Source organism: Phanerochaete carnosa (genome assembly GCF_000300595.1).
Source record: "Phanerochaete carnosa HHB-10118-sp unplaced genomic scaffold PHACAscaffold_4, whole genome shotgun sequence".
NCBI classification, from domain to species: domain Eukaryota; kingdom Fungi; phylum Basidiomycota; class Agaricomycetes; order Polyporales; family Phanerochaetaceae; genus Phanerochaete; species Phanerochaete carnosa.
In genome coordinates, this window is record NW_006767631.1 from 2,904,333 (window position 1) to 2,928,720 (window position 24,388).

The window sequence follows — 24,388 nt, forward strand, 5'->3', positions numbered from 1 at the left end:
GCTCTTGTCCTCAGAACGTCGACCACCTGCAAGCAACCCAGAGATCGCGAGTTCACTTCTTCCTACCCACCGCCAGCACATATATTCTCCTTAATACATGCTGCGTAGCATGGTTCTCAACTCGATCATCGACGACGACGCGGAGTCGGCCCCGCCGTTCAGTCGGCTGCTCAGCTCTTTCCTGGGTTCTCCCTTCATTACAACCTCTGATCTCCCACCTTCCGACTTATCTCTCATACGGCGACTCGATGCCGGAGCAGACCTCGAGGCTGTCGATGGTGCCTTCGCCGCGGTGCCACGCGCGGAGACGGTCACTCGACCCGCTTCGCCGACGCCCAGCTTCGCCACAGACACCTACTCGCTGATCAACTGGACAGAGAAGGGCGATTGGGCCTCGGCACAGCCACGACCATCCTTATCAGACTCTGCCCCGAGCTGCTCACTCCTCCCCTCTGGCTCTAGACGTTCGGCGTCGTACACGTACTCCTACGCTTCGCCCTCGACGCCCTTCAACTCGTTCCGGATATCGAACTCAAGCAGCCCCAAGGGCTCCCGCAACTTCAATCTGCTGCCACGACTCTGGGAGGCCCTGCGCGACTCGTCGCCTGCGAGGAAGGGCAAGCGACGATTCGACATCGCCTCAGACGACCTCTGGACCGAGTTCGGGGGGAACGGCTACATCGATTATGCGAACCTACCCCCACTTGACGGCGAAGAGGGAGAACTAATCGACGATGAGGCATGTTTCATCGATGTCAGAGCTGTTACAGGCCTGGGTGAGTCTCACACCTTGGTTTGAGTTCGATCGCGGGGATGCCGGTGGTATCGAAGGGGACACCTATGTCCCCGTCGACCGTCGTGCAGTCTCACGATAATACCAAACGTGCTTTCATGGGATCGTAACCATGTTACAGTCCCGACCCGTCAAGACGAGGACACTCGCTTTTTCGGACTCGCACGTTACGCATCTTTTGAATACTTTGCTACCTGGGATTCAACCTGACTGACGTCACCGCAGATATCATTGCCAATATCCCAGATGAACTGGCCTTGCACCTGCTTTCCTTCCTTGACCTTCCCGACATCGTCGCATGTCTACGCGTATCAAGGTTTGTTCTCTCGCATTTCCCATGTGCATGAGACCTAAACCATTCTATTAGAACATGGGGTAGACTGGCCTCGGATAACGCAGTATGGCGTTCACTGTTTGCACGGAAACGAGGCTCGGGCTGGTTGCTTGACCTCCGTCGGCTGAGGTACCCCGCGCTGTCTGCTTCGGCTGCGATCTTACCTCCGCAAGATCTAAGTAGAAGTCGCACGTTCGAGCTCCCCGCTCCTCTTGAACTAGATTGGTACAACCTCTACAAGAGTCGAGCTGAGCTTGACCACAGATGGTCTGCCAGTCCATTCACTGGCAGGAACGGCGAAGACAAGGAGAATGCAAAGGCTTGGGAACCCCGCATTAGGAGGATGCTTGGACACACAGATAGGTCCGCCTACTCATGTTTCTATGAACTAGCTGAAACGGCTCTGACATGCTCCCCACAAGTGTGTACTGCCTCGAGTTCGACTCTTCCCGAATCATCACTGGGTCACGCGACCGCACTATCAAAGTTTGGAGTCTCAAGACCGGCCGCTGCTTGGCCACGTTCATAGGTCATGGAGGAAGCGTGCTCTGCCTAAAGTTCGAGCACGACTTCGATCTCGACGACACCAATGCCCTGCCCGAGGGCCAGGGTTGGAAGAAGGGCATGATGGTCAGCGGGTCGAGCGACTGCACCGTCGTCGTTTGGAATCTCTACTCTTATCCTGCGACTGACGATGGCGACGACGAGTTCACCACGGTTGCTGAGGTGCGGGGTATTCTTCGTGGCCATACCGGAGGTGTTCTCGATCTTCGCATCGAGAATAACTGGATTATCAGCTGGTGAGTCGCCATTCTATTCTTGTCTGCGTTCGACTCTCAACGATTCTGCAGTGGCAAAGACGCGGCTGTGCTGGTGTGGGACCGCTCGACGCTGACTCTACACCGTGCGTTCCGCGGCCATGACGGTCCGGTGAATGCTGTCGGTGTACAGGGCAATCGGCTGGCAAGCGCCAGTGGTGATGGCAAGATGATCCTCTGGGACATGTCTACTGGAGAGCGTCTACGGACATTCGATGCCCACGACCGCGGGCTCGCTTGCATTGAGTTCAAGGCAGGTCGCCTTGATCCGCTCTGCGTGGTTCCCTACTGACCTTCTTATAGGGTGACCTGATTGTCTCGGGCTCGAACGATTGCAAGATCAAAGTCTGGAGCGCCTCCACTGGGGAATGCTTGCGGACCCTCACTGGGCACGACATGCTTGTTCGCACGCTGTCTTACGACCCGTTCAGCGGTCGACTCGTCAGTGGCAGCTACGATCGTAGCATCAAGGTCTGGGATGTGCAGACCGGCAAAGTCGTTCGCGAGTTCCGCGGGCTGCATTACAGCCATATCTTTGACATCAAGTTTAACTGCTGTCGGATCGTTAGGTATGTCCGTCAGAACTCCGTATCATCTGCCTGTCTGATGGCTCTTCAGCGTCTCTCATGATCAACAGATTGTCGTTCTTGATTTCACGGATGGCCTCGATACTTCACTTTTCATCTAAGCCGCCTCCGCAGCGCTTTCTATCCCTCGCTTTCCGTCTTTCATTCTCTCACATGAACTCATCGGAACTGTAATTTTATAGCTCCATATTCACGCGGAGTCTTTCTAATACCGACCACCCATCCATAATGTGCGCAACCTTAACGCAACTTTGGCTTTCTTGTATCATCGGACCTGCAGCAAGGCTTGGATTTCTGGCTTGTTACATAATTCTCCATGTATCACGTACGACTGTGTCTCTGTAGCTGTTAAATATATTGCTCCCGATCGTTTTCGACGCGCAGTCACGGTGCGCAGCTGGCGGATGTCGGATGCAGGGGCCCATGTGAGCGCCTAGATCAAGCTTCAAGGCCTGAGCGATCGGCAGTTAAAGTTTAGATTAGATTAACACATCCCAAAACTGCCCCGCATCTCGACTTGACTCATCCCACCTTCAACGACCATGAAGTATTTTTCAACAAGAGGCGGCGAGCAACTGCTTTCGTTTGAAGAGGTGTGTCTATCTCGCTTGTGATACTCAAGACGTGGCTGAAAGCAATTGTCCAGACTGTGCTCACCGGTTTGGCACCAGACGGCGGCCTGTACATCCCAGAGCAGATCCCGCAGCTGCCCAAGGACTGGCGTACTACGTGGGCAAACCTCTCCTTCGTCGAGCTCTCCGTCGAGGTCCTCTCGCTGTACATCTCCCCCGACGAGATCTCGCGCGATGAGCTGCGCGCGCTCGTCGAGAAGTCGTACGGCACGTTCCGTCACCCGGACGTGACGCCGCTGCACAAGCTGAACGACAAGACGTACATCCTCGAGCTCTTCCACGGCCCGACGTTTGCCTTCAAGGACGTTGCGCTGCAGCTCCTTGGAAACCTTTTCGAGTTCTTCCTTGCGAGACGCAACGCGAAGAAGACGCCGGGTGAGAAGCGGGAGAGGCTGACTGTCGTCGGTGCGACGAGTGGCGACACTGGCAGGTGTGCCTTACTACCAAACTTGCTTTTCTCGAACTCAGCGTATGCGCTTTGAAGTGCGGCGATCTATGGCCTGAGGAACAAGACTGACGTCTCGATCTTCATTCTCCATCCGAAAGGACGTGTCTCGCCCGTACAGGAAGCGCAGATGACCACTGTCACCGACGAGAATGTGCACAATATCGCCGTCAAGGGTACCTTTGACGACTGCCAGGTACGTCTTCTCATGGGACGCGACAGGGGAGACATCGGGCAGTATAATTGACAGTGCCGCCGAAGGCGTTCGTCAACACCACGTTGTGCTATACTAGCGCTGCGTCTCCCACCAGGCCTTTGATTATGTCTCATCGGAGCTACAGGATATTGTCAAAGCACTCTTCGGCGACAAAGAATTCAATGCCAAGCACCGTCTCGGCGCTGTGAACTCCATCAACTGGGCTCGCATTCTTGCGCAAACGGTCTACTACTTCCTCTCCTACTTTCACCTCGGTCGCCAACTCTCGTCATCACTCACGCCTGAGCAGCTCACCGAAGTCAAGATCCAGTACGTCGTCCCCACTGGTAATTTCGGCGACATCCTTGCTGGTTACTACACGAAGGCCATGGGCTTGCCCATTGGCAAGCTTGTCATCGCGACGAACTCGAACGACATCCTCGCACGCTTCTGGAAGGGCGGTGCGTACGAGAAGGTTGACTCGTCGACGCTCAACGGCAGTGGCGCCGCCGCCCCAGCGGAAGGGTCGTCCGACGGCAGACAGGGTTCCAATACAGGTGGTGTCAAGGAGACTTTAAGTCCCGCCATGGATATTCTCGTGTCCAGCAACTTTGAGCGCTTGCTTTGGTACCTTGCTTACGAGGGATTGGCCCACCGCAACGCGGAGACAAGGCGCGGCGCGTCAGAAACTGTGAACTCCTGGATGCAGGCGGTCAAGAACGAGGGCCGCGTCCAGGTACCCACTGAGGTCCTTGAGCTTGCGCGCAGGGACTTCTTGGCTGAGCGTGTTACAGACGAGCAGGTATATCGCTTACAGCGGCAGGTCTTAGAGTGGCCGCTCATCACATACCGCTCTTAGACTTTGGAGACCATCCAATCCTACTTCATGTCGGAGCCTTCGTATGTTGCAGATCCCCACACCGCCGTAGGCCTCGCGGCTGCTCGCATGATCTCCGCACAAAAGTGCGTGCCCTTTCCTGACGCTCCTTCTCCGATAAACTCACATGCTCCACAGCGAATCCTCTACTGTTCAAGTTGTCCTCTCGACCGCTCACCCAGCCAAGTTCTCTGAGGCCGTCACGCGCGCGCTGCAACACTCGCCCAAGTTCAACTTCGAGCGCGACGTGCTTCCGCTCGAGTTTCGTGGCCTTCTGGAGAAGGAGCGCAGGGTCATTGACGTCGAGGCGCCTCGCATCGAGCTGGTCAAAGAAGTCATCGAGAGGTTTGCCCGAGATGAGAGCGCGTCTGCATCTGCGGGCGCGAGCGTGTAATTGTGTAAAAGTATTGTACTCATTGCTGTCTATTTAGAGCAAGCGATCTCCATTTTGCGCGGACGTTTGCCATTGACAAGATGCTTTCTAGTGATTTGGCAATATGTTTGTTGGTAATCTTTAACAGCTGAACCGGCTGAAACAGCGGTGAGCAATAATGCGGATGTACGGATACTTGCGCGTTCTGATTTTCCGTCATTGACATCACGCCTCTGAGATCTGTGTTCCAGGGATTCGGTGATGAACGTCACCATGCAACGTATACAACAGTGGTCTTGCCTAGATTACATGATGACTCCCTATGTCAAACGACGATTAGACCCTCTTCCTCCATCAACAAGTCGCATGATGAACGTATTCGAGCTCACTGGTTTATAAGCTTGATGGGCACTAGGACAAGCGCCACGCCGACCTATCGACACCGTTCTGACGCTGGGGGCAATAACGTGACGCGCTTGCATTAAGAACGCTCCTATCGCTCAGAAAATAACAGCTATCAGAGAAAGTACGAATATGCAAATGAGCATGCAGCTGTATCGAGAGATCTAGAATTCTTTATTGCGCCACACTCCAGTATGCCATTGATGCGATGACGGCACAGCGTCGCAATATAAATGCGGTGACACGATGGTACAGGCTCTTCACGGACTCCGATATTGGATATTTGAGATGATGCACATTGTCAAAGCTCCGTACCAGAGTCCCTTGTCGCCCTTGGAATTGAGTGGAATCTCGGCCATGGTTTCTCTAATGTCAAGGACATAAACACAGCGTATAAGTGGCAAGAATCACCATGCATAGCGTATGACGAGATGAATGCGCACCTACAGATTTCATGAGCCGCATCTCATGGGTCAGAGTCCAGGCAATGCAGACTTTGGCAGAACTTCAGAGCGACTCACGAGGTCAATTTCGACCGATCGTGAGGACCGCTTATTGCTGAGACCGTTGTATCTGCATGTGGTGTGTGTGCGGATGGTTTGGTCTAGTTGAATCCGCAATCTGTACACAATATCCTGAACTCAGAGGGACTTGCCATTTGATGGCATCAAATGATCATGTGATTTATCCGTTTTTCGACGAAAGCGACAGCGTCAAGACTGCGCTCAATTCGACGCCACGCTATGTCGCAATGTGTCGATCTGGCTACTTGGGAAAGAGCTCTTTACCAATTTTGGACCGCCCGTCCCGACCTCGCTAAACTAGCGGACGATCGCTTCAAGTTATGGAACAGGATTGCTGGCGCCTTGTTTTCGGTATCCTGGTTTCATGTGCGTGTACCGTGACATGCTGACTTGGTCATGTTGCCGCGCAGCCTCTCCTCAAACAATGGAAACGGGACATACCTCGGTGGTCACGAGCACTCCCTGCTTTGGCAAGGGCGGAGCGTGAGGGTAGAAAGACTGAGACTTTGAACATGTATGGCGCACAACATGAGGCTTTAATGGCGGAAATTACTGTTCATCCCCTACCCCGAGCCCTCGCTTTCATACGCTCGCAGTCTGCGGTAAGATTTTCATCACCCAAGTTCCACGCTGTGCTGAACCGCAAAGACCCAGAATCGTAAGGAAGACTGCACAGAGCCAACGCCCTCTCGTCTGCCGGTTGCGCGTCCAGTCGAGCCCTCGCAAGAGCAGCTGCTAGGCCATCCAATCGGACATGCACCCACGAACTCGGAATCTCAGCAACCTAATCCGCCCACAGAGGCTCACGAGCATCTGATGGACGTCGAGGCCGATATCGCTTTCACAGGACCCGATCTGCATGCGTCAGCCGTAACCGACCCTTCGCCGGCGCCTTCCCCTCTTGGAGAACCTTCCTACTCATCGCCGCCCTTACCTGGGCCATCCTCGCCACCGAAACCACTTGATATTGAGCCAGGTCGCGGTACTCGTCAGCGGCAGTCGGATGCATCGCCGACGAGGTCTCGTCCCCCGTCAATTTCGCGAGGGCATAAACAGATACCCTCGTCACCCTCAATGCTCCTCCCAGTAGCTGATGCTCCGACGAATGTCTCTGGTCAAAAGGTGGATAACCATTCCGAAAACGTAATTTCGGAATCTGGTCATCCACCGGCTACCGGGACGCCATTGACGCCAATAGCAGCTGTTCAGGGAAGCTCATCTAGCAATGACCCGCTGAGGTCTTCCTCGAAAGCCGAGTCACCTCTCACCCATCAGTCACGACAAGAGAAGGTCGAAGAGAGCCTGGTTACCCACTGGACACCGTTACTCAGTGTCGTGCAACAAAAGTCATCGTCGCGCCAGTTTTCTTTCTGGCATCCCAGTTCGTTGGCGTGCCAGAGCGATTCTGAGGTCGATGAGCTTATTTCCAGCGACTCGTCAAAAAAACGGTCTAGCAATCCGGGCGAATCTCCGAATCGAAGAGCGCGCGATGTAACCCAGGCGACTTCTCGACGTCCTAGTGGTTCAGAGATCGAACAGGTGAGGGACGGTGACTCCGATAATTACGTGAACCAGCACTGACTATTGGATGAAAGTTGCCCATAAGAAGACCGGGTCGGAGGAACGACCCAAGACCGCCGTGGGAGAGGCCTAATAGGAGGGCGGAGTCTAGTAAATACATGTTACATTTCACTTCACAACAGGTAAATAAACCAACTTCAGGCATATGTCGGAACTGATCTAAATCCTTAGACCGGCTCCGCCGCCTGCGACTTCTGTAAGAAGAGAGGATGGATCTGCTATGTGATACCCACCAGTAGGAATTCCTCCTGTCTCGCTTGCAAGATGTCCAAAATGCCCTGCAAATATGATGGCGCAAAGCGTTCCGGCGGTCGTGATATCTCAAGCGCTCCCGCTCCTGGTCTCTGTGATCGACATGCACGCATCTCTCCAGAGGACCCCAGTGACAACGGCGATTTCGATGCCAGCAAGCAACTGCCGGAGCATGAGTTTTCTAGCTCCGGAAGCGACTCCGAATACTGCGAGGATTCTCTTGAGGCTGACACGACAGATGACGATACGTGGGAAGGGCGACGCATTGAAGACCATAACGAGACTGCGGCTTCGCGTACTTCAGAAGCTGGTCCCGCTCGTCTCTCTCACCGGTCACAATCAACTGCCGCAGCGACTCATCGCAAGGAAAAGTCGTACAATATCATAAACCAAGCACTGACATTCACGGAGACCGTCGAAGACCGCGCGGTTCGTTTGCGTTGTAAGTAGCTGTCTTGACTTTTCCCGTCGCTGGCTACTAATCTTACCCTGCTTAGTCCCAGTGGATGCTGCCAATGAATTGGCCATGCAAAAGTTGGCGGATCAAATTCAGGCATTGGCCGATAGAGTGGAAAAAGTGGAAACGTCGTGTACGTATATTCGAAACTATCTTAGCTCATACCCGGGTATGGATGTAGATTAGTCACCATGCCCATATGCCTTCAGTAGCTCGCGTCTACAGGCATATCTGTAGCACAAGTAGCATCTCTATATACAACATTGCAACATTACAAACCTTCTGCATCACCCTCATTCCTGGAACAAGAGAGGCACCACAGGGAACTAGATTTTACTCAGCACAAAGTCTGCAACGCAGGATGAACAGCGAACGTCAGAGTATGAAGTGCTATGGTATAGTGCAAGCATATTTTCAGCCCCTTTGTTACCAATACTACTCTATCAGGATCTCCTGGTCATACGGTACCTGCCTTACAAATTCAGTTGGAATAGATACACCGCGTGTCAACTGTTGTTTTCGGCACAGCGTTGTAGATGAATTAGTTCATGGAATCTGTATTGATGTCTCGGGAAATCATAAGTTGTAACACTCGTTTATGCTACAGCATTCATTCCTCAGAAGGTCTAGAAAGAGAATGGTATCAAACCATAGATGTCGGCGAGACCTGGTCACACACACATCAGCTAGTCACTGATGTTGGAATCTCGACGGGGTGCTTTTGCTTCAATTTGGCAGCATCGGTCGGCGGTGTCGGGACATTGAAGACATTAGTTCAAAGCCCTCGCATTCGGACCCAGATTTGGATTTGGAACAGAGCCGGCGGCGTTTGGACACGTCGGAGAGGCATTAATGGACGCGTCGAAGATCGTGGTGACATCGATGCACCACGGTGCACCGTTAACTCAGTGGAGACGCAACCGATGGGCGCGGACATCAGATCTGAGCTTCCCCGGTGTCTGCTAATTTCTCTGAGGTCGCTGGGGGTAGATCAGTAAATTTTCGATACTCAGATAGTCCTCGGTCGGACGGGGTTTTCACTGGGCTTGGGTCACAAACCAACAAAGCTCGTTCCTGCTCTATTACGTATGCTGAGTATTTTGATGCCCACTGGAATTACAAACCGGTAAGGGGGTGCGTCATGCGTTACAGTTTGCACCGTTCACTCCGCTGCAGTAATCGAGATCTTGGAAGTTATCGACTGGAAACAATCGACATCTTCTTATATTCCGGCGACCTGCAAGCTAGGCAGTAAGAGAATACAGCTTAATTTATTGCCAAGAACAGTAACACTGTGAAGGAAGCCCCTACGACTAGCCCCATAACGCCTCCGCGTCAACCTCTCTCGGACCTCGCTGCCCGCCACGCTCTTCCGCCTCGTCTTCTGGTAACCGAATAGCACCTTCCTTGTGTCTGCTACGAAGCTTCATCCACAGAGCAGATGCAACGAGCGCGAGAGGGTGTACAATAGTGAAGATGACCACAGTAATCTGTATAAGTCATCTAAATCATCCGAGCTCGACGACAGAAGCATAGAAGACGTACAAATACAGGGAACGGCTTAGGCTTGAGGACCCATATGCTAGCGTCAATCCAGCTTGCCGCTACACACCAGACGATGTCTCGTCTAAGCACGATTATTATCAAGCCTGACGGCGTGGAATTAAATTAGCTCAAGACGTTTGAAGTCGACATAGCGAAAAATATCGCGCACTGAGTAGATTGACGCCCAGCATGACGCCAAGGCCTGCCCACTGATGCCTGCCGTAGTGCTGCGGCTCACCAGGAGACCATGTCATGCCGAGGGTGACACTGGGATACGACCGAGTGAGCCAAAATGCTTAGTGAAGCGCAAAGAGCACCAACAAGAGGTTATACGCGAATAAAACTCCGAGAGGTAGGATCATAAACGCGCGAACAGGGGCATGGATGAGAGCAATATCCAAGAGTCTGCAACAATTCGAATAAGTCTTACTGCGTAACATGAGTTTCAGAAAGTGACTGTCGTACCTTTCATGGGTGGGAGCATGGTAAATGAGGAGAACGACGTTTGCATATACAAGCAGAACCAGCAAAATGCCTTGCAGAATGGCCGATATAAGGAAAGCTTGAAAGAGCTAAGAAAGGTTCAGCGTGCTGGGTTTGACATTGCGCGAAGAACGCACCCAAGCTACGGCCCAACCGGCCATAACCCAATTAGCAAACACGAGGGGCAGTCCGACGCCTTTCACAAGGGTATCCTAGCATGTATTTCAGCGCGGATCTCCTCAAGTGAGAAGGAAACGCACCTTTGTCTCTCGTTTGCGCGCTAATACCAGCAGCACACAGTACCCGACCTGTCCGAGATATATTGCGCCAAGATATATGGCTATCATTCGGGGATCTGGGACTATCACAGCAGGGTATAGTTTGGCAATGTCGCCTGGATTACATGTTAAGTTCATCAATAGCACATGATGCATACAACCAGCTCACCAAGGTTCGGGTAGATCGTTAGCGTACAGACCATGACGGTCGCCATGTTTATGAGCAAGGACAGCGGTGTAAGGATTTGCAACCTGAATGCATGATATGTCGATATTTTCCTACATAGGATAGTCCCTAGGCACTCACCGAACGAGGGCCAGGTAGTCCCGCACCGCAGGATGCGAGGTGTCCAAAGGCAGGTCCGAGTCCATCATCGTAGAATGAATACAACGGGGAGGTGGACGTCGTGGACGTCGTGGATGTTACAGTCAAGGAGACGTGAACCCGTTCTGTAAAGTACGACGACCCATGTTCGCTTCTGGATCCTGACCGCAGGATGATGTCACAGTTGGGGGTGGAGAACAGAACAAGCGCGGGCCACCTCAAGGCGGGGGCGCCTCCTGTTCAAAAGAGGAAGTACCGACGTGTGCCACGGAGCTTGCCGAGCAGCTTTACGACGCGACCACACAACCGGGCCACATCTGCCACCGTCAGGCGAGAGACCACGCAGCCACTACTCATATCAGCCGATTTTGGAGGACGAATTCGAGGCCATGGAACAAGAGCTGCAGAGGGTTCGCGGGATGCTGAACATCACGACTCACGACTCAAGTACTCATGAGCGAACAGCAATGCGAATAGTCACGAACTCACGGGTCACCAAACATCTTGATCACGCCGGCGAAGAGCGTGGCCCCACGAGGACCACGGTTCAGTTCGGCACTCAGAAGATTCAAGAGTGTTGTGACAGTGGGATGGTACCTGGCACGCTAGCGTTAGCCCGGAACTATATATGCTGAGGGAATTCAAGTGTTATAAACACCAGCGTCGTCCTGTGCAGAGGGAGAGGTACCTAGCATGAGCAGATCGCAAGACGCAAGGCTCGAGCACTTGATGCCCCAGAGGATCTTCCAGAAGGCTTCTCGGTGAACATCCTACTCTCGCTTGCAAGTCATCTGTGCCGCATTCTGACGATCATGTCCACACCGTCAGTTACTTTGTAAGATCCCCAGGGCGCAGTTCAGATGTTGCAGGTGACAGCACTCCTAGCTCACAGGGTGGTTATCGTACTCCAGAGCAAGACGATTTCTTCGATTCAGATTGTCCCCAGTGAGGCCGAACTACACCACAAGTTATACGCTTCTTATGCTTTCCCCGCAGACAACGCGACTATACTGGCTCCGGCTCACGACCTCATACGCTGTCGCGCTTTCGAAGCTTCCTGACTTCAATCAGGAGCATCGTCCAGACCCTCCTCCATTTCGCATACTGCAACATCCCGCTCTTGTCGGCCCCATCCTTCCCATGCTTCTCGCAAGACCTTGAAGACTTCAGAGAGAACGTACGAATTGCCCAGCTCAATAGCACTGTCCAACAGGCGTGGTCCGATTTTATCCTTACCTCGCTGATCACCTGGAGACGGTCCGCAAGAGATTGCATATGGATCATCTTGTAAGTCAAGGATGTCACTTAGGTGTGCTTAGTGACGATATTGGAACCACAGAGCGAGTGCATCACTCGCAACATTCCAAAACCGTGGATTGAACACCCTCTTCACCGGTGCAGGAACAATACTCCAAGTCTGCTGTTGCTGCTCTATCGTATGCATCGTCCTCGTAGGGAGCATGACACAACACTTGGTTAACATCCGGGACCGTCGAGAAGCGGCTCGCAACTTATATTGGTCGACGGAGCGCAACGCGGCTTCGCCTTACGTGGCCACTCTGATGCTGATTGTAGCTCCGATAGCTTGGCGGATATGGTTCGCATCTTCTTTTGATTGTACGAAGAGACGACCTTGCTAAAGCAATCTTGCATAGGGCATACGTGACATTTGGGTTGGCCATCGCCAGTCTTCTTTGGAGCACCTATGCCTCTACGGATGCGATGGCTGATGCTGCCGACGCAGTCTTAAAGTTGAGCAAGAACGCCACCGCACTTATTCAAGAGCCTATGTCGCAGGGCGCGCATGCCGTGACAGAGATACACCCCTCCTCAGCCCTAGTATCTCGGCTTCTCGTTACCGCTATCGCTATCATCGGGCTATGGCATATAGCCTTCGTCTGCATACATTTCTCGCAGCTTGGTTACCCTTTTCCACCACACGAAGATCGATGCCCAGTGTCCGCTCGCGGAAGAGGGTGCTGCCACACCTCCGCGACACCTGATGAGTGCCATACTCATGTGAGCGCTCCCGCTTTTATCTGCTTTTCTGCTCTATTTAATGCGTACATGATCAGATGTCGCCGACATACATGGTTTGAAACCCACCTCTCCGGATCACCTCAGTATTTACTGAATGTTGTAGCATACCCGCGGCCGAGTGTTACGATTTGTCGAGACATTATGTAATACGGATTACATGAACCAGCTCATCTACACAGGCAACCGGGAAATTGAGTAGTTTCACAATTGTAGGAATTCCATGATATCGAGGGAAAATTTGGCGATATCGAAATCGCGCTGACCGTGGTCAGCCGAGACGCAGATTCTGTCCTGCCAGGAAACCGCATGGGCGGATCTCAGACCTACGATCTGAGCGCCTGCACAGACCGGCCATTGCCGCCCATGAGCTCATTGTCGCAACGAAACAGTCGAGAAGCCTCTGCAATTTATACTACGCATAATACAGCATGCTACATATCACTTTCGTTGGATGGACTGGCCGCAGGTCCACCAGGTCCACCAGTAGTAGGTGCAGACAGGATTGCAGGCCCTTCGTCATCGAAACCATCTCCAACATTGCCCGCACCATACCCAACGTCGCCCACAGCATCCAATTCCTCGTTATCGCCTATGTCTACAAACACGCCTGTACCTTCGTAGCTCTTGCCATGCTTCTTATAGTCTTCAGCAATAATTTCTTCCTCCCATCTGACAGCCATTCAAGTCACGTCTTGACGGCCCCACACAGGTCAGACTCGGTTTGAGCTCATATGGATTGCAGGAACTGGTCGTACAGAAATCCATGCGGGGAACTGGCTGGATGGAATCTGGCTTCTGGCACAACACGGGCGTCTCGATTTCGAGACACGCAATGCTGCACGTGCGGCGCTGGAATCTGACGCTATCTCTTCGAAATTCCTTAAATTGTGAAACTGACTGAATTTCACGTTTCCCTGTGTACTGTGCGTAGCTGTGTTCGTTCCGGCAAAATGTTGCCCTAAGGAGACAGGTACGATCATCACGTCGGGCCATCTCAAGGGCGGACGCGTCCACGACGCGGCTGCATGACTTGCTACCTGCCGTCGGCATGACTTCGTGTTTCATCTGCGTTTTTCGTTAGCTGGACCTTCTGCTTTATACTGGTCGGATGACAATACTAGGAATCCTTGAGCTTTTCATCCTCTGCTTCACGATATTATATGCTTTCTTCACGTGCACAGACACTCGTCATCTGACATCTTCTAGGGTGTGCTCAGCATGTTTGATATATGTACAGCATGGAGGTATGGGCAAAGGACAAGGGATCTGCCGGAAAGGGTGTATGTGCGTTGGCGAATCACAGCATACGAGCTGCGTAGGTGCAAGCAGAGTGAGGGGGAGTTCTATTGCTCGAAGAAGTGCCAAGGGCGGTGAGTTATCTGCATGTCCTCTACGCGCGATGCACTAAGTTTGGACATGTGCAGGATTGGAGGCGGCGTGGACACAAACGCGCGTTTTCCCTGTGAGGTCGACACTCTATGCACTGTATGATTCGACTTGGAAGTCGTAGTGTAAGTTCTGCGCGCTCAAACAGGCCTTACGTTCGCGTTAACCTTTATTTGGGTCGCCAACTCTACCTCGTCCAAATTCGCGCTACGCTATATAGGCCACTAGTTGACAGACAAACCTCTCCCACGGAAGCTGCCTCATCAATCCATGCAGGAGGACAACGTGAGCTTTTAGGCTTTTGATGACATTTCCGGCGTCTGTGGACCAGGATCTGGGATGCGAGTTCCTTTTGCGCGCGCGTCCCAGGGTTTCCTCGCGCTCACGCTGCCATCCGGCGTTCATGCAGTTTCTTGAGGATGTGGCATGTGGCAGTTCCTGAGAGTTATGTATAAAGTATGGAGCCGCGGTGACCATGGACGTTGCCGCAATCGCAAGATGGTAAGTCTAGCAGCTAGTCCTCAAACGTCCCACACATCTGAACATCAATGCGAGAAGTTCAGCCCCACTCGTTTATCGTAATCCTATCAGGGGAAGACGACCGCGGCGTGTTCTAATCAAAAGTTGAAATCCGATGCAGTGCCGCACCTTCCGCTCAGGGTACAAAACATTCGCATGTGGAGAAAACAAGATTCTGAGGTCCTGATGGAAGCCACCATCCACGTTCCCCAGAGGTTTACTTCCAGCGAGTGTATAAAATACGGCCGTAATGTCTTCTGCATATCGCGGACCCTTCGTCTCTTCCATCCTCAGTACCCACTCAAGGGTACGTCGTCTGAAGCGCCATCCGCTTTGGAAGAGTCTGCTGGTCGCCTCAACCCCAGGATTCTAGCCCGCGTCCCGAGCGCCACTTGACGATGGAAAAGGACATCGCTGAGACCAGGGAAAAGTCCCCCGCAGACGACTATTCCAAACACTCTGCGTCCGTTCAGCAACTCGACACCGTCGGCAGCAATGCCTATGCAAAGCTCGTCAATCCGCTCCAGGGCATCCCCCACGACGAGCTCATGGAGAACGCCGCAAACTTCGCCAAGACTTACGGGCTCGAACACCTGACGGCCGAATTCCAGAAAGGTGCACTCGTAGCTCAGGACCCTGGCGCTTTCGAGACCCTGCCGCAGCTCACGGAGGACGACAAGGCCACCCTCCGACGCGAGATCACCCACCGCTGGCATCAGCCTGCGCAGCTCTACTATCTCGTCATCATGTGCTCATTGGCTGCTGCGGTCCAGGGTGTGAGCACCCTCCATTTCTCTCATGATCATATGACAGACTGATATTGCATGATCATCGCAGATGGACGAGGCTGTCATTAACGGCGCCAGCCTCTTCTTCCCGGTCCAGTTCGGTATCGACCCCAACGCGACGGACGGCAGTGCCGGCCGCAATCAGTGGCTGCAGGGTCTCGTGGTCTCTGCACCCTACGTGAGTCTCTCACGCCTCTGTTTCTGACGGATTCTGCTCACGACCCCCGATTTCAGCTGGTGTGCGGTCTCATCTCATGCTGGCTCACGCACCCGCTGAACCAGTGGCTCGGCCGTCGCGGCACCATCTTCGTGACCGCATTCCTCTCGTTTGTCACTTGTATCTGGCAGGGCGTTACCAACTCATGGCAGCATCTCTTCGTCGCACGTCTGATCCTCGGTTTTGGCATCGGCCCCAAATCAACCACGGTTCCAATCTATGCGGCGGAGTGTGCTCCTGCTGTTATTCGTGGAGCAATGGTCATGATGTGGTACGTGCGCTGCTCTCTTAGGTCGTGCGATAGCGTATCTCTGATGGCGCCTACAGGCAGATGTGGACGGCCTTCGGCATCATGTTTGGAGATCTTGTGGACGTTGCGTTCTATCATGTGAAAGATACGAAGCACATCAAGGGTCTCAACTGGCGTCTTATGCTCGCCAGCGTACGTTCAGCACGAATATCTCCAGAATGCAACTACTAACGTTTCCCACAGGCCGGCATACCCGCGCTCATAGTCATGAGCCAAGTCTTCTTCTGCCCCGAATCGCCGCGTTGGCTGATGTCCAAGGGCCGCTACGACAAGGCATACGCCTCGCTCGTGCGCACGCGCAACACGCCCCTCCAGGCCGCACGCGACTTGTACTACATCCACACCCTGCTCGAGGCCGAGAAGGCGTTTGAGACAGGTCAGAGCGGCTTTGTCCAGCTGTTCACCGTCCCACGCAACCGCCGTGCGGCGCTCGCGTCCGTCACCGTCATGTTCATGCAGCAGTTCTGCGGCGTGAACGTCATCGCGTACTACTCGTCCAACGTCTTCTCCCAGTCCGGTTTCAGCGTCTTCCAGTCGCTCCTCGCCTCCTTCGGCTTCGGCCTCATCAACTGGATCTTCGCGTTCCCGGCCGTGTGGACGATCGACACGTTCGGCCGCCGCAACCTGCTGCTCACGACGTTCCCGCTCATGTCCATCTTCCTGCTCATGACCGGCTTCGCGTTCTGGATCCCGACGGGGAAGGCCCGGCTCGGTGTCGTCGCGCTCGGCATCTACCTCTTCGGCATGGCGTACTCGCCCGGCGAGGGCCCCGTGCCGTTCACCTACTCCGCCGAGGCGTACCCGCTCTCCGTGCGCGACATCGGCATGTCGCTCTCGACGTCGGTCCTCTGGTTCTTGTGAGTTCTCTCATCTTCTCTGTTCGCATCTTACCTAGACTGACCCCGCGCGCGCGCACCAGCAACTTTGTCGTGGCGATCACCTTCCCGCGGCTGCTCGGCGCGTTCAAGCCGCAGGGCGCGTTCGGGTGGTACGCGGCGTGGAACGCGATCGGGTTCGTGCTCATCCTGCTCTTCGTGCCCGAGACGAAGGCGCTCTCGCTCGAGGAGCTCGACCAGGTGTTCAGCGTGCCGACGCACGTTCACGCGACATACCAGCTCCGCGCGCTCCCGCGCAACATCAAGCGCTACATCTTCCGCATGAAGAGCGTCAAGCCCCTGCCGCCGCTGTACGGGCACGAAAACCCGGGCGAGAAACACTACGCGCCCGCCGCGTCGGGACACGCATAGAGATCTGCGCTCTGGGATGCTTGTTCACGACGTGGATGATCTTTCTCGTCGTGTAATTTATTTTTTTTGTGCCCTACCAGGCTTGAGATATTTGAGCACGTCCTCGATATTGTAATTTCATGACAACAGGTCAGAGCCCCGGGTGAACATTAAGGGGGAGCGGCCCTTGGGACGCATCAGCCCACAACATCCTTCAGCACAGCGGACACAGGCACTGTGATCAATCACCCGCTAGTTGCATATAGCAAGAGTCTGCGCCGTCTTCGCGATGCCGAAGCGCGAGTTGTCGCTGTCGTACACTGTGTAGAACCGCTCGAGGAAGGACATGCCGTTGATAAAGTCCAAGCCCTGGCCGCTCTTCGAGCCGACGTCGCCGACGATCAGGTAGATGGAGTTTGCGTCCCCGCCGACTTGTTCGTTCAGCTGGTATAGAGAATCGGTGAGCAGGGACCGGAGGAGGTTAAGGGGGGGGACTAGACTCACGGAGCGCGGCCAGGTCTGTGCGTCCTTTGTGAACTCGTACGTTTCCTGCGTATGTTGCAGTTAGCACAATCGTCTCGACAGACGAAGATTGTCGTGCTTACCCCTCCGATAGTGAAGAACAAGCTCTGAAGGTTGTCATACTGTGCGGGAGCGATCTTCAAGAGCCCTGTGGCCTTATCGGCCACAGCGTTCGTCAGTGTCTTGTACTGTGAGAAGGCATCTACGGATGCAAATTAGTGCGTCAGAAGAGCATCCAGCCTGCAAAATAAGAAACTTCGGTACCAGTGGCGATCAGCAGAAGCGTAGTGCCGGTGTCGACAATCCCAGAAGTAGTGCCAAGTATCTGGGTTCCACTGGGCGACCCGTATGTGATGGACTGGTCGATGCCGACGTAGTTGCTTGCGGGAGAAGTCGAAGTGATGTCACTTGCGTTTATTATCGAGACAAATATGAGTCTGTCTATGCGGCATGGGATACCTAAGACAAGCACTCACACATAATTGAGGGAACCGGTGAATTTGCTGGGGTTGACTCCTCCGAACGTAAGTTCACCGTTGTTAGAGTCACTGGACGTCGTTGGCGCGAAGAATACACCGACTTCACGCGAACTGATGACGCCGTCCGTCTGCGCGGTGTCTGTAACAGTGGGGATCGTCTTTTTGGGATCGTCCTTGATGGTGCCTAAAGTACGGTTAGTGTTTGCTGCCTATGTAGCATTGACCCCGTGTGCTTGCCTAATGTGAGATCTGTGGGGCCGATGCTAATGGCAAATGCCATTAGCCATTCAATAAGAGCAGAGAATATATACGGATGCACATACCCAAGGATTCCATCGATGTTAGAGCCCTCAAAGCCTGTGGACATGATGGCGGCAGCGACACCTTGCTTTGATATCGTCAATGCTCCATTGCTGCCGATTATCACCGTATCGTTCCAGAGCTCTCCTGCCGGTTATGTAGAGTGCAGAGTCACTTGAAGATGCACAAAGATTCATACCGGAAAAGGAGCCTGAACCATACTTAACAGCCTGCCAAATATGATGATTCAGCCTTCCCGGCTGGTTTATCAGAAATTATTGGATACGTACCACTTCGTCTGGGGTGCGTGATGATGATTTGCTAGGCCTGTACGGCTTGGTTTTGTTGGCTCCAACCCAGGTGTTGGAGCTCCCAGTGTCAACAAGTAAATTGTCTACGGGCAACATCAATCAACAGTGCTATAAAGTTGAGGCATTTAACGTACACGTTTGCGCAGGGCTACCGACCCCGACCTGTACAAAACGGCGTCAACACGAATAAAGACATCGACTCGGGCGACTTTGTCAACAATTACCTGAACAGTGTACGACGTTGCAGCATTCGCAACGGGGACAGGGGCCGCGGGATCCTTAGCGAAGGATCCTAACTTGAGGGCGTTGGCCCTCGCCCGGTCGTTCTCCAGAATCTTGGCTGCTCCGCCGGTGAGGTTCAGGTAACGGGCGAGAGGTATGGTAATGGGGTTTATGTGGGAAATTGAAGCGAGTGGATACGCTGTGGCCGTCAGCGTGAGGGTTAACAAAAGGAATGTGTATAGCCGGAGCATGGCGGGACGGAAATGCAAGAGGTATAGGGCCTGGAGCCTGGAAGATGGGAGCCGTTGTCAAACACCATGCCAGTATTCATAGTTATATAGGGCGGAACGTCCCGGGGCATCCACCTCGGAAAGATTTTTGGAAGCTTTACGAACACGTTGAAGCGACCATGGCATTCTCAATGGAGAACATACCATTCTTGTGCTCGCTACATCTGGAAATTGGTCAACTATCGGAATTTTATGAGAAAAGAACGACATACACAATGTTAGTAGTTGCAAATAGTTAGACCAGCACTGCGAATACCGACGGGGTCGCCCTGCCTTGCAGTGGCTCTGACACCGGATCACGGTTTGCAATGAGTTTTGTAAGTTGTAATGCAGGCAGCGACGGACAAGTTCAAGGTCCGCTTAATAGGAAGCTCGTGTCGAGCTACAGTATGTGACAGCGGCGGGAATGATCAACTGAAGCCACGCAATATATTATATTTGCCGGCCAGACTTCAGCTTGAAGCTTGAACTTGAAGTACGCTATTTTTCTAAGGACAGTTGCGCTACACACTCCTACTTTAGCCAATAGTATATGAAGCAATCATTGGGATATGAAGCTTTAGAGGCCTTTGCGTAATTTCGTGAAAATATCAAAATTTGCTGGCGTTGTCGTGCGGAACCTCACGGGCGATTCGAGCCACGTTGTCCCTAAATGAGAGGCTTGTGGGTCGTGTAAAATTTCCAGACTATTCAAATAAACGAAAAGCTGTATACAGAACCCATTATGTTTCAAGAAACCAGTGAAGACTGAAGAGTCCCGTGCCTTAGTGCCAGTGAGATATAGGAGGCTGGGATTTAGTAGAAGGCTCTGTTACTGGGTGAAACTGCTAGAAAATTGATTAGGTGAGCCTTGGGGAGCCTTGAGCACTGCGAGGGGATGCGCTCGGACGACGGACGGGGACACACGCTTGCGCCGTCAACTTGTTTTCCGTCAGACGCGTTAGGTCACGCGTTAAGCCAAGCACGGTCAAACAACGCGAGCGCGTCACGGTCTTCACGAACATACGCAAACAGCTGTAAAGACGCGAAGCGCGATCGAGTAGCAGACGGCTTGGAACGCGATCGAGCCAGCAGTTAGGTACTTAAGGCCATTTCTGACTAGGAGAAATCTGTAGCGAGGCATATGACAACGGCAGCAAAGACTCAAGAGCGACTCGGAAGCGGTACGGCTTTAACCAACAATCCACGATGTGATTGGAGGCGCACCGGACGAAAGTAATGGTGACAAGCACTGTACTTACGCGGAATTTTCCATCCCTCGATCGGTGACGAATTGCACGAGGTGTTCACTCGTATAAGAAGACCGATTGGTTAAATTGGTCTCCGCAGCGGATTTACAGTCTGTTTAAGTCGAGAGATGAAGCCGAGCTTGGTTGGAGATCGTTAAACTGGAAGGCCCTACGAAGAGGTACTGGTTGTGGCAGAGCCCCTATGGCTGCAAGATGAGATATGAAATCCGGGTCTACGCGATACAAGTTTACAAGAGGTCATATTCTCAGCACAATGTGGTACTCCTCGCGCACGAAGCACACTTCTCCGACTCTACGTATCCTTACTCGGCCTTGGCAAGAACATCCGACGAAGATGTCGGACTGGAAGAGAACGGGCCTTCCTGGACGATAACTCCAGCAAGGCTCTCTACAGAGGGCGATGACAACAGCGGCGTGCGCGAGGTACCATCGCATGAGACTCGAACGATAGACTGTGACGTGGAGCCGGGAGTCTTCAGCGTAGACACGCTCGTCGCAAACGGGTCCTCCGCGGGTACAGCTTCAGGGGAGACGCTGACGGTGTCCCGGCATGCACACCGCCTCTTAAGTCTGCGCAGCTCCCTCTGCAGGCCCTCGCCGGTAAATAGCCCTAGCGCGATGCCCGACCCTAGGGTCCGCAGTAGCGATAGCGGGATGCACGTGTGGAGCCCAGCGTTCGATGACGCTGCTTTCGACAGCGACGCAATCCATGGCAGGTCGCCGTAATGCCCGCAGTTCGGAATACCGCGCTCCAGGGAGGTGCGGGCCGCCTCTTCCACGCACTGGAGAAGAGACTGGAGGTCTTCGAGATCGTAGTAGTAGACGCATTCGTACCAGGCATCGCATTTTTGTACGGCGATGTCGGCGAGGGTGACGAAGAGGTGGCAGCTTTCTTCGTTTGCGTAGTCACGATTCTCTTGATAGACCTGGACGGCAAGCCTGGCATAATCCTTGAAACGCATGTGAGTTCGGTTAAGGTCAACTGAGATGAGATGGTTTAGTTTGGTAGATGATGACAGAGGGTTAATTAGCAGCCTCACCAGATATACATCCACCATAAAGACGAATAGATCCCATCTTCCTGAGGATCTGAACGGTTATTGTTTTGAAGCTTGGAATTCGTGAAGGTGACTCGACATCCTCTTCCCGAGTGGAATCGCGATAGAGGTCGACAAGGAAGCTCGCGTAGGCCTGCTTTAACACATGAGCAGACGACGTCCTGGTGATATGGTAGAGAAAGCAAAGCGCTTCGACGAACATGGTGATGTCATACGGCGAGAGTTGCGGCGAATCAGAAGCTTTGAGGAGTACAGCAGCCTTCCTGAGCTCCGAAAGCAGGAAGTGTCCAAGGATTTGAAGAGACATGGAGTTCCAGGGATGCAGGACGTCCCATGTATCCCATAGGCAAAGCGTGTACCGCACGAGCCCTTTAGCAGAATTGTGCTGAGTATACTGGCTGCGCAGAAACTCGGAGAGCTTGTCCACTGTTATGTTGAACTTCCGACAAGTTGCATGAATTGGAATTCGAAGGCGCGACTGCACGCTGTTGCTCAACTCCGGGACGTCGATGTGATAGGACAGTCCGTCGAGTAGAGTATCGTCCTGCCGTTTCTCGTATATCCAGACGACCGCATCGACCAGATGCATGAGCTTGGTCGTCTCCACGTCGAAGCAACGGTCGAAATTATGACCGGACTCGTCAGCAAAGTTGAGGTGCAGGTCGCGCTGCTTCCAATCAGCCGGTACCCGGTGCCGGGAGAGCTGATTACGCAGGAAAGCGCCCGACACCAGCCCTGCCGTCCACAGCAACCGGTAGTAGAATCGACATGCGTATCCCCACACAAGGACACATGCCCAGCCCGCCGGTGATCGATAGGGACAACGGTGAAAGAGGGCCGGGATAAGGACGACCGAGAACGCGATGATAAGGAATACTGCAGAGGATATAGAGATGATCACGGCAAGAAGGGAGTTCAACGTCCAGAGCATTGCCACAATTCCCACCATGAACAGCACCAGGGCCATCTCGAGTAGTCCGGGGAGCAGGGCAACAATGAGAGGAACCTTCCATTGAAGGAAGGCTTTGTAGCGTATCTGACGGAGACAGATCGCCTCCTGGAGCGACTCTGTCTGCCACGCCGGATATTCGCGTAACCAGCGCTTCACTATCATCCCGAAGAGCGCGGAAGCGAGGCTGAGGACAAGGCTGAGGAACCACAGGATGTTGATTGCAATATCGATTGTGGCAGCTTCGAATGCGGGTAACTGGGCAGCATTCTGCGGAGAGTCCTCGGCAAGCTGGGTGGATATGTGAAGGAGCAGGTCGGCAGTAACCTGGGTGTAATCCTGCTGAAGCCAGCCCGTTGAACTGGCGAGGAATGCCGTAAGAATCGTGGCAAAGAGGCCCGCCTGTGAACAAGATCAGGAACGGTTTTACAAACGCTTGCGACGAGACGTACGAGAATGAGCAAAGCATTCAGATCTTCATCGCAATCCTTAATCATCACATCGTCGTGATTGCGAACGAACTTGTCTGTTGAAGCCAAGCTCTTGTATCCAGAAAAATCCCCTGACACGCCATGCTATAGAATGCAAGGGGTTAACAGGGCTCGTAGAGCAAATTCTGAAGGACGGGAATACCTTATCGTACTGCTGGTGCAGACTACTCCTCATATCAGGGAGATAGAGAATCAAGAGCTACAGATAGCCAGGATGTGAGCGAATATCCTAGGATGGGACCGCATTATATACGGGGGAGTGACGCTAGTGACTCACGCTCACTGGCGCATTATCCCGTAAGTGCAATGCACGATGTCGCGCGAATGCACCGCCAGATACAAAAAACGAATAGGCCTGTCTGATCTTCCATAGATAATAACAATGGTCTGGTCCTTTTCGGTATCTAGAATCATCGAGGGGAATATCGCCGACAACGAAGGTGATCACGGTGCTCGCTACTGGATCACCGGCGCACGGAACTTGACCCTTCCCAGCAGATTCGCGCCTTATATTCCTTTCATAAGTCCATATGCATGCATCTGAGGCAGTGCGAACACTCACAGATATTTCCCCCGTTCATGGCGGGGGAGACAAGTCAACAGGTCCCGCGCGCTGCCGGAAGTGCCTAATTCAGCAAGCCGCTAGGCGCCTCGCGCATGGAGTGAGCTCGGTGTGAGCGCATGCTGGATTGGTCCCCTCCAACGCTCATATTCCCGTTCACTCCATCGCCCACTCAAAATCATGAGCCTCTTCGTGACAGTCAGCCCCCAGGCCACGCAAGAGCGATGGCAGGACAAGCTCATGCGAAAGTTCAAGGAGGAGCCGTACGTGCCCATCGGTACGTCGTGCTCAAGCTCAGGACGCATGCGACTGCTAACGTCGTAGCGGCTGTTAGGCACTGCATTGACATGTTTCGCCTTGTACATGGCGTTCCGTAAATCTGGGCGAGATGGCGACCCAAAGGCCCTCAACCGCTGGTTCCGTGCGCGTATCTTCTTCCAGGGTGCTACCGTCGCAGCTATTGTCGCCGGCAGCTATAGCCTCGAGGCGCGGAAGCAGCAAGAGGCCGAGCGGGTGAAGGAGACCGGGCAAGATCCACAGATGAAGGAGAGGCTTGCGTTCGAAGC

The 24,388-nt window shown here is 53.4% G+C and overlaps 10 protein-coding genes across 10 annotated transcripts; 7 read left to right on the forward strand and 3 right to left on the reverse strand.

Annotated features, from left to right (window-relative positions):
• Positions 1-10: 10 nt before the first annotated feature.
• PHACADRAFT_172766 (uncharacterized protein) lies at positions 11-2,908 on the forward strand. Its single transcript, XM_007394845.1, has 7 exons — positions 11-776; positions 1,019-1,109; positions 1,161-1,490; positions 1,550-1,927; positions 1,979-2,198; positions 2,249-2,514; positions 2,564-2,908. The coding sequence occupies exons 1-7, from the start codon at positions 98-100 to the stop codon at positions 2,631-2,633; spliced, it is 2,034 nt and encodes a 677-aa protein (XP_007394907.1). The 5' UTR covers positions 11-97; the 3' UTR covers positions 2,634-2,908.
• A 131-nt stretch (positions 2,909-3,039) lies between these two features.
• PHACADRAFT_119273 (uncharacterized protein) lies at positions 3,040-5,179 on the forward strand. Its single transcript, XM_007394846.1, has 6 exons — positions 3,040-3,125; positions 3,179-3,594; positions 3,649-3,805; positions 3,951-4,607; positions 4,665-4,768; positions 4,821-5,179. Exons 1-6 carry the CDS (start codon positions 3,075-3,077, stop codon positions 5,074-5,076), a joined length of 1,641 nt encoding a protein of 546 aa, XP_007394908.1. The 5' UTR covers positions 3,040-3,074; the 3' UTR covers positions 5,077-5,179.
• A 1,013-nt stretch (positions 5,180-6,192) lies between these two features.
• Positions 6,193-7,701, forward strand: PHACADRAFT_208230 (uncharacterized protein; the record flags this gene model as incomplete). The annotated part of the gene is made up of 4 exons (XM_007394847.1): positions 6,193-6,332; positions 6,392-6,583; positions 6,630-7,520; positions 7,577-7,701. Coding segments are annotated over exons 1-4 (1,338 nt in total), but the record flags the coding sequence as incomplete, so codon positions are not given.
• Positions 7,702-7,726: 25 nt separating this feature from the next.
• PHACADRAFT_254635 (uncharacterized protein) lies at positions 7,727-8,276 on the forward strand. Its single transcript, XM_007394848.1, has one exon. It carries the CDS (start codon positions 7,836-7,838, stop codon positions 8,262-8,264), a length of 429 nt encoding a protein of 142 aa, XP_007394910.1. The 5' UTR covers positions 7,727-7,835; the 3' UTR covers positions 8,265-8,276.
• Positions 8,277-9,526: 1,250 nt separating this feature from the next.
• PHACADRAFT_254636 (uncharacterized protein) lies at positions 9,527-11,028 on the reverse strand. Its single transcript, XM_007394849.1, has 9 exons — positions 10,885-11,028; positions 10,747-10,829; positions 10,560-10,693; positions 10,437-10,511; positions 10,282-10,388; positions 10,138-10,221; positions 9,986-10,083; positions 9,817-9,920; positions 9,527-9,761 (listed from the first exon to the last, which is right to left on the reverse strand). Exons 1-9 carry the CDS (start codon positions 10,950-10,952, stop codon positions 9,585-9,587), a joined length of 930 nt encoding a protein of 309 aa, XP_007394911.1. The 5' UTR covers positions 10,953-11,028; the 3' UTR covers positions 9,527-9,584.
• Positions 11,029-11,360: 332 nt separating this feature from the next.
• On the forward strand, positions 11,361-13,105 carry PHACADRAFT_254638 (uncharacterized protein). Its single transcript, XM_007394850.1, has 6 exons — positions 11,361-11,663; positions 11,731-11,847; positions 11,899-12,189; positions 12,242-12,499; positions 12,558-12,921; positions 12,978-13,105. Exons 1-6 carry the CDS (start codon positions 11,596-11,598, stop codon positions 12,999-13,001), a joined length of 1,122 nt encoding a protein of 373 aa, XP_007394912.1. The 5' UTR covers positions 11,361-11,595; the 3' UTR covers positions 13,002-13,105.
• A 2,140-nt stretch (positions 13,106-15,245) lies between these two features.
• Positions 15,246-17,409, forward strand: PHACADRAFT_160624 (uncharacterized protein; the record flags this gene model as incomplete). Its single annotated transcript, XM_007394851.1, has 6 exons — positions 15,246-15,623; positions 15,685-15,813; positions 15,870-16,123; positions 16,180-16,294; positions 16,346-17,019; positions 17,082-17,409. 6 exons carry the CDS (start codon positions 15,246-15,248, stop codon positions 17,407-17,409), a joined length of 1,878 nt encoding a protein of 625 aa, XP_007394913.1.
• Positions 17,410-17,640: 231 nt separating this feature from the next.
• Positions 17,641-19,473, reverse strand: PHACADRAFT_160625 (uncharacterized protein; the record flags this gene model as incomplete). The annotated part of the gene is made up of 11 exons (XM_007394852.1): positions 17,641-17,832; positions 17,893-17,937; positions 17,994-18,112; positions 18,175-18,317; positions 18,387-18,573; positions 18,627-18,652; positions 18,713-18,836; positions 18,889-18,919; positions 18,980-19,083; positions 19,135-19,162; positions 19,225-19,473. The coding sequence occupies 11 exons, from the start codon at positions 19,471-19,473 to the stop codon at positions 17,641-17,643; spliced, it is 1,248 nt and encodes a 415-aa protein (XP_007394914.1).
• Positions 19,474-20,877: 1,404 nt separating this feature from the next.
• PHACADRAFT_208235 (uncharacterized protein) lies at positions 20,878-23,435 on the reverse strand (the record flags this gene model as incomplete). The annotated part of the gene is made up of 4 exons (XM_007394853.1): positions 20,878-21,744; positions 21,803-23,171; positions 23,222-23,344; positions 23,403-23,435. 4 exons carry the CDS (start codon positions 23,433-23,435, stop codon positions 21,065-21,067), a joined length of 2,205 nt encoding a protein of 734 aa, XP_007394915.1. The 3' UTR covers positions 20,878-21,064.
• A 567-nt stretch (positions 23,436-24,002) lies between these two features.
• PHACADRAFT_194658 (uncharacterized protein) lies at positions 24,003-24,379 on the forward strand (the record flags this gene model as incomplete). The annotated part of the gene is made up of 2 exons (XM_007394854.1): positions 24,003-24,099; positions 24,157-24,379. Coding segments are annotated over 2 exons (320 nt in total), but the record flags the coding sequence as incomplete, so codon positions are not given.
• Positions 24,380-24,388: the final 9 nt, after the last annotated feature.

What these genes read in the sequence shown, in the direction of transcription:
- PHACADRAFT_254635 (XM_007394848.1), top strand. Translation starts at nt 7,836, where the DNA reads ATGCCCTGCAAATATGATGGCGCAAAGCGTTCCGGCGGTCGTGATATC.
- PHACADRAFT_172766 (XM_007394845.1), top strand. Translation starts at nt 98, where the DNA reads ATGCTGCGTAGCATGGTTCTCAACTCGATCATCGACGACGACGCGGAG. An exon ending in CAGAGCTGTTACAGGCCTGG is followed by an intron (nt 777 to 1,018) that starts GTGAGTCTCACA and finishes ACGTCACCGCAG; the next exon opens with ATATCATTGCCAATATCCCA. An exon ending in AACTGCTGTCGGATCGTTAG is followed by an intron (nt 2,515 to 2,563) that starts GTATGTCCGTCA and finishes ATGGCTCTTCAG; the next exon opens with CGTCTCTCATGATCAACAGA.
- PHACADRAFT_254638 (XM_007394850.1), top strand. Translation starts at nt 11,596, where the DNA reads ATGAGCAGATCGCAAGACGCAAGGCTCGAGCACTTGATGCCCCAGAGG. An exon ending in ATCTTCCAGAAGGCTTCTCG is followed by an intron (nt 11,664 to 11,730) that starts GTGAACATCCTA and finishes CCACACCGTCAG; the next exon opens with TTACTTTGTAAGATCCCCAG. An exon ending in CCGATAGCTTGGCGGATATG is followed by an intron (nt 12,500 to 12,557) that starts GTTCGCATCTTC and finishes AATCTTGCATAG; the next exon opens with GGCATACGTGACATTTGGGT.
- PHACADRAFT_119273 (XM_007394846.1), top strand. Translation starts at nt 3,075, where the DNA reads ATGAAGTATTTTTCAACAAGAGGCGGCGAGCAACTGCTTTCGTTTGAA. An exon ending in AACTGCTTTCGTTTGAAGAG is followed by an intron (nt 3,126 to 3,178) that starts GTGTGTCTATCT and finishes GCAATTGTCCAG; the next exon opens with ACTGTGCTCACCGGTTTGGC. An exon ending in ACGAGTGGCGACACTGGCAG is followed by an intron (nt 3,595 to 3,648) that starts GTGTGCCTTACT and finishes TGCGCTTTGAAG; the next exon opens with TGCGGCGATCTATGGCCTGA.
- PHACADRAFT_254636 (XM_007394849.1), bottom strand. Translation starts at nt 10,952, where the DNA reads ATGATGGACTCGGACCTGCCTTTGGACACCTCGCATCCTGCGGTGCGG. An exon ending in CCGGTTGGGCCGTAGCTTGG is followed by an intron (nt 10,389 to 10,436) that starts GTGCGTTCTTCG and finishes AACCTTTCTTAG; the next exon opens with CTCTTTCAAGCTTTCCTTAT. An exon ending in CTAAGCCGTTCCCTGTATTT is followed by an intron (nt 9,762 to 9,816) that starts GTACGTCTTCTA and finishes TGACTTATACAG; the next exon opens with ATTACTGTGGTCATCTTCAC.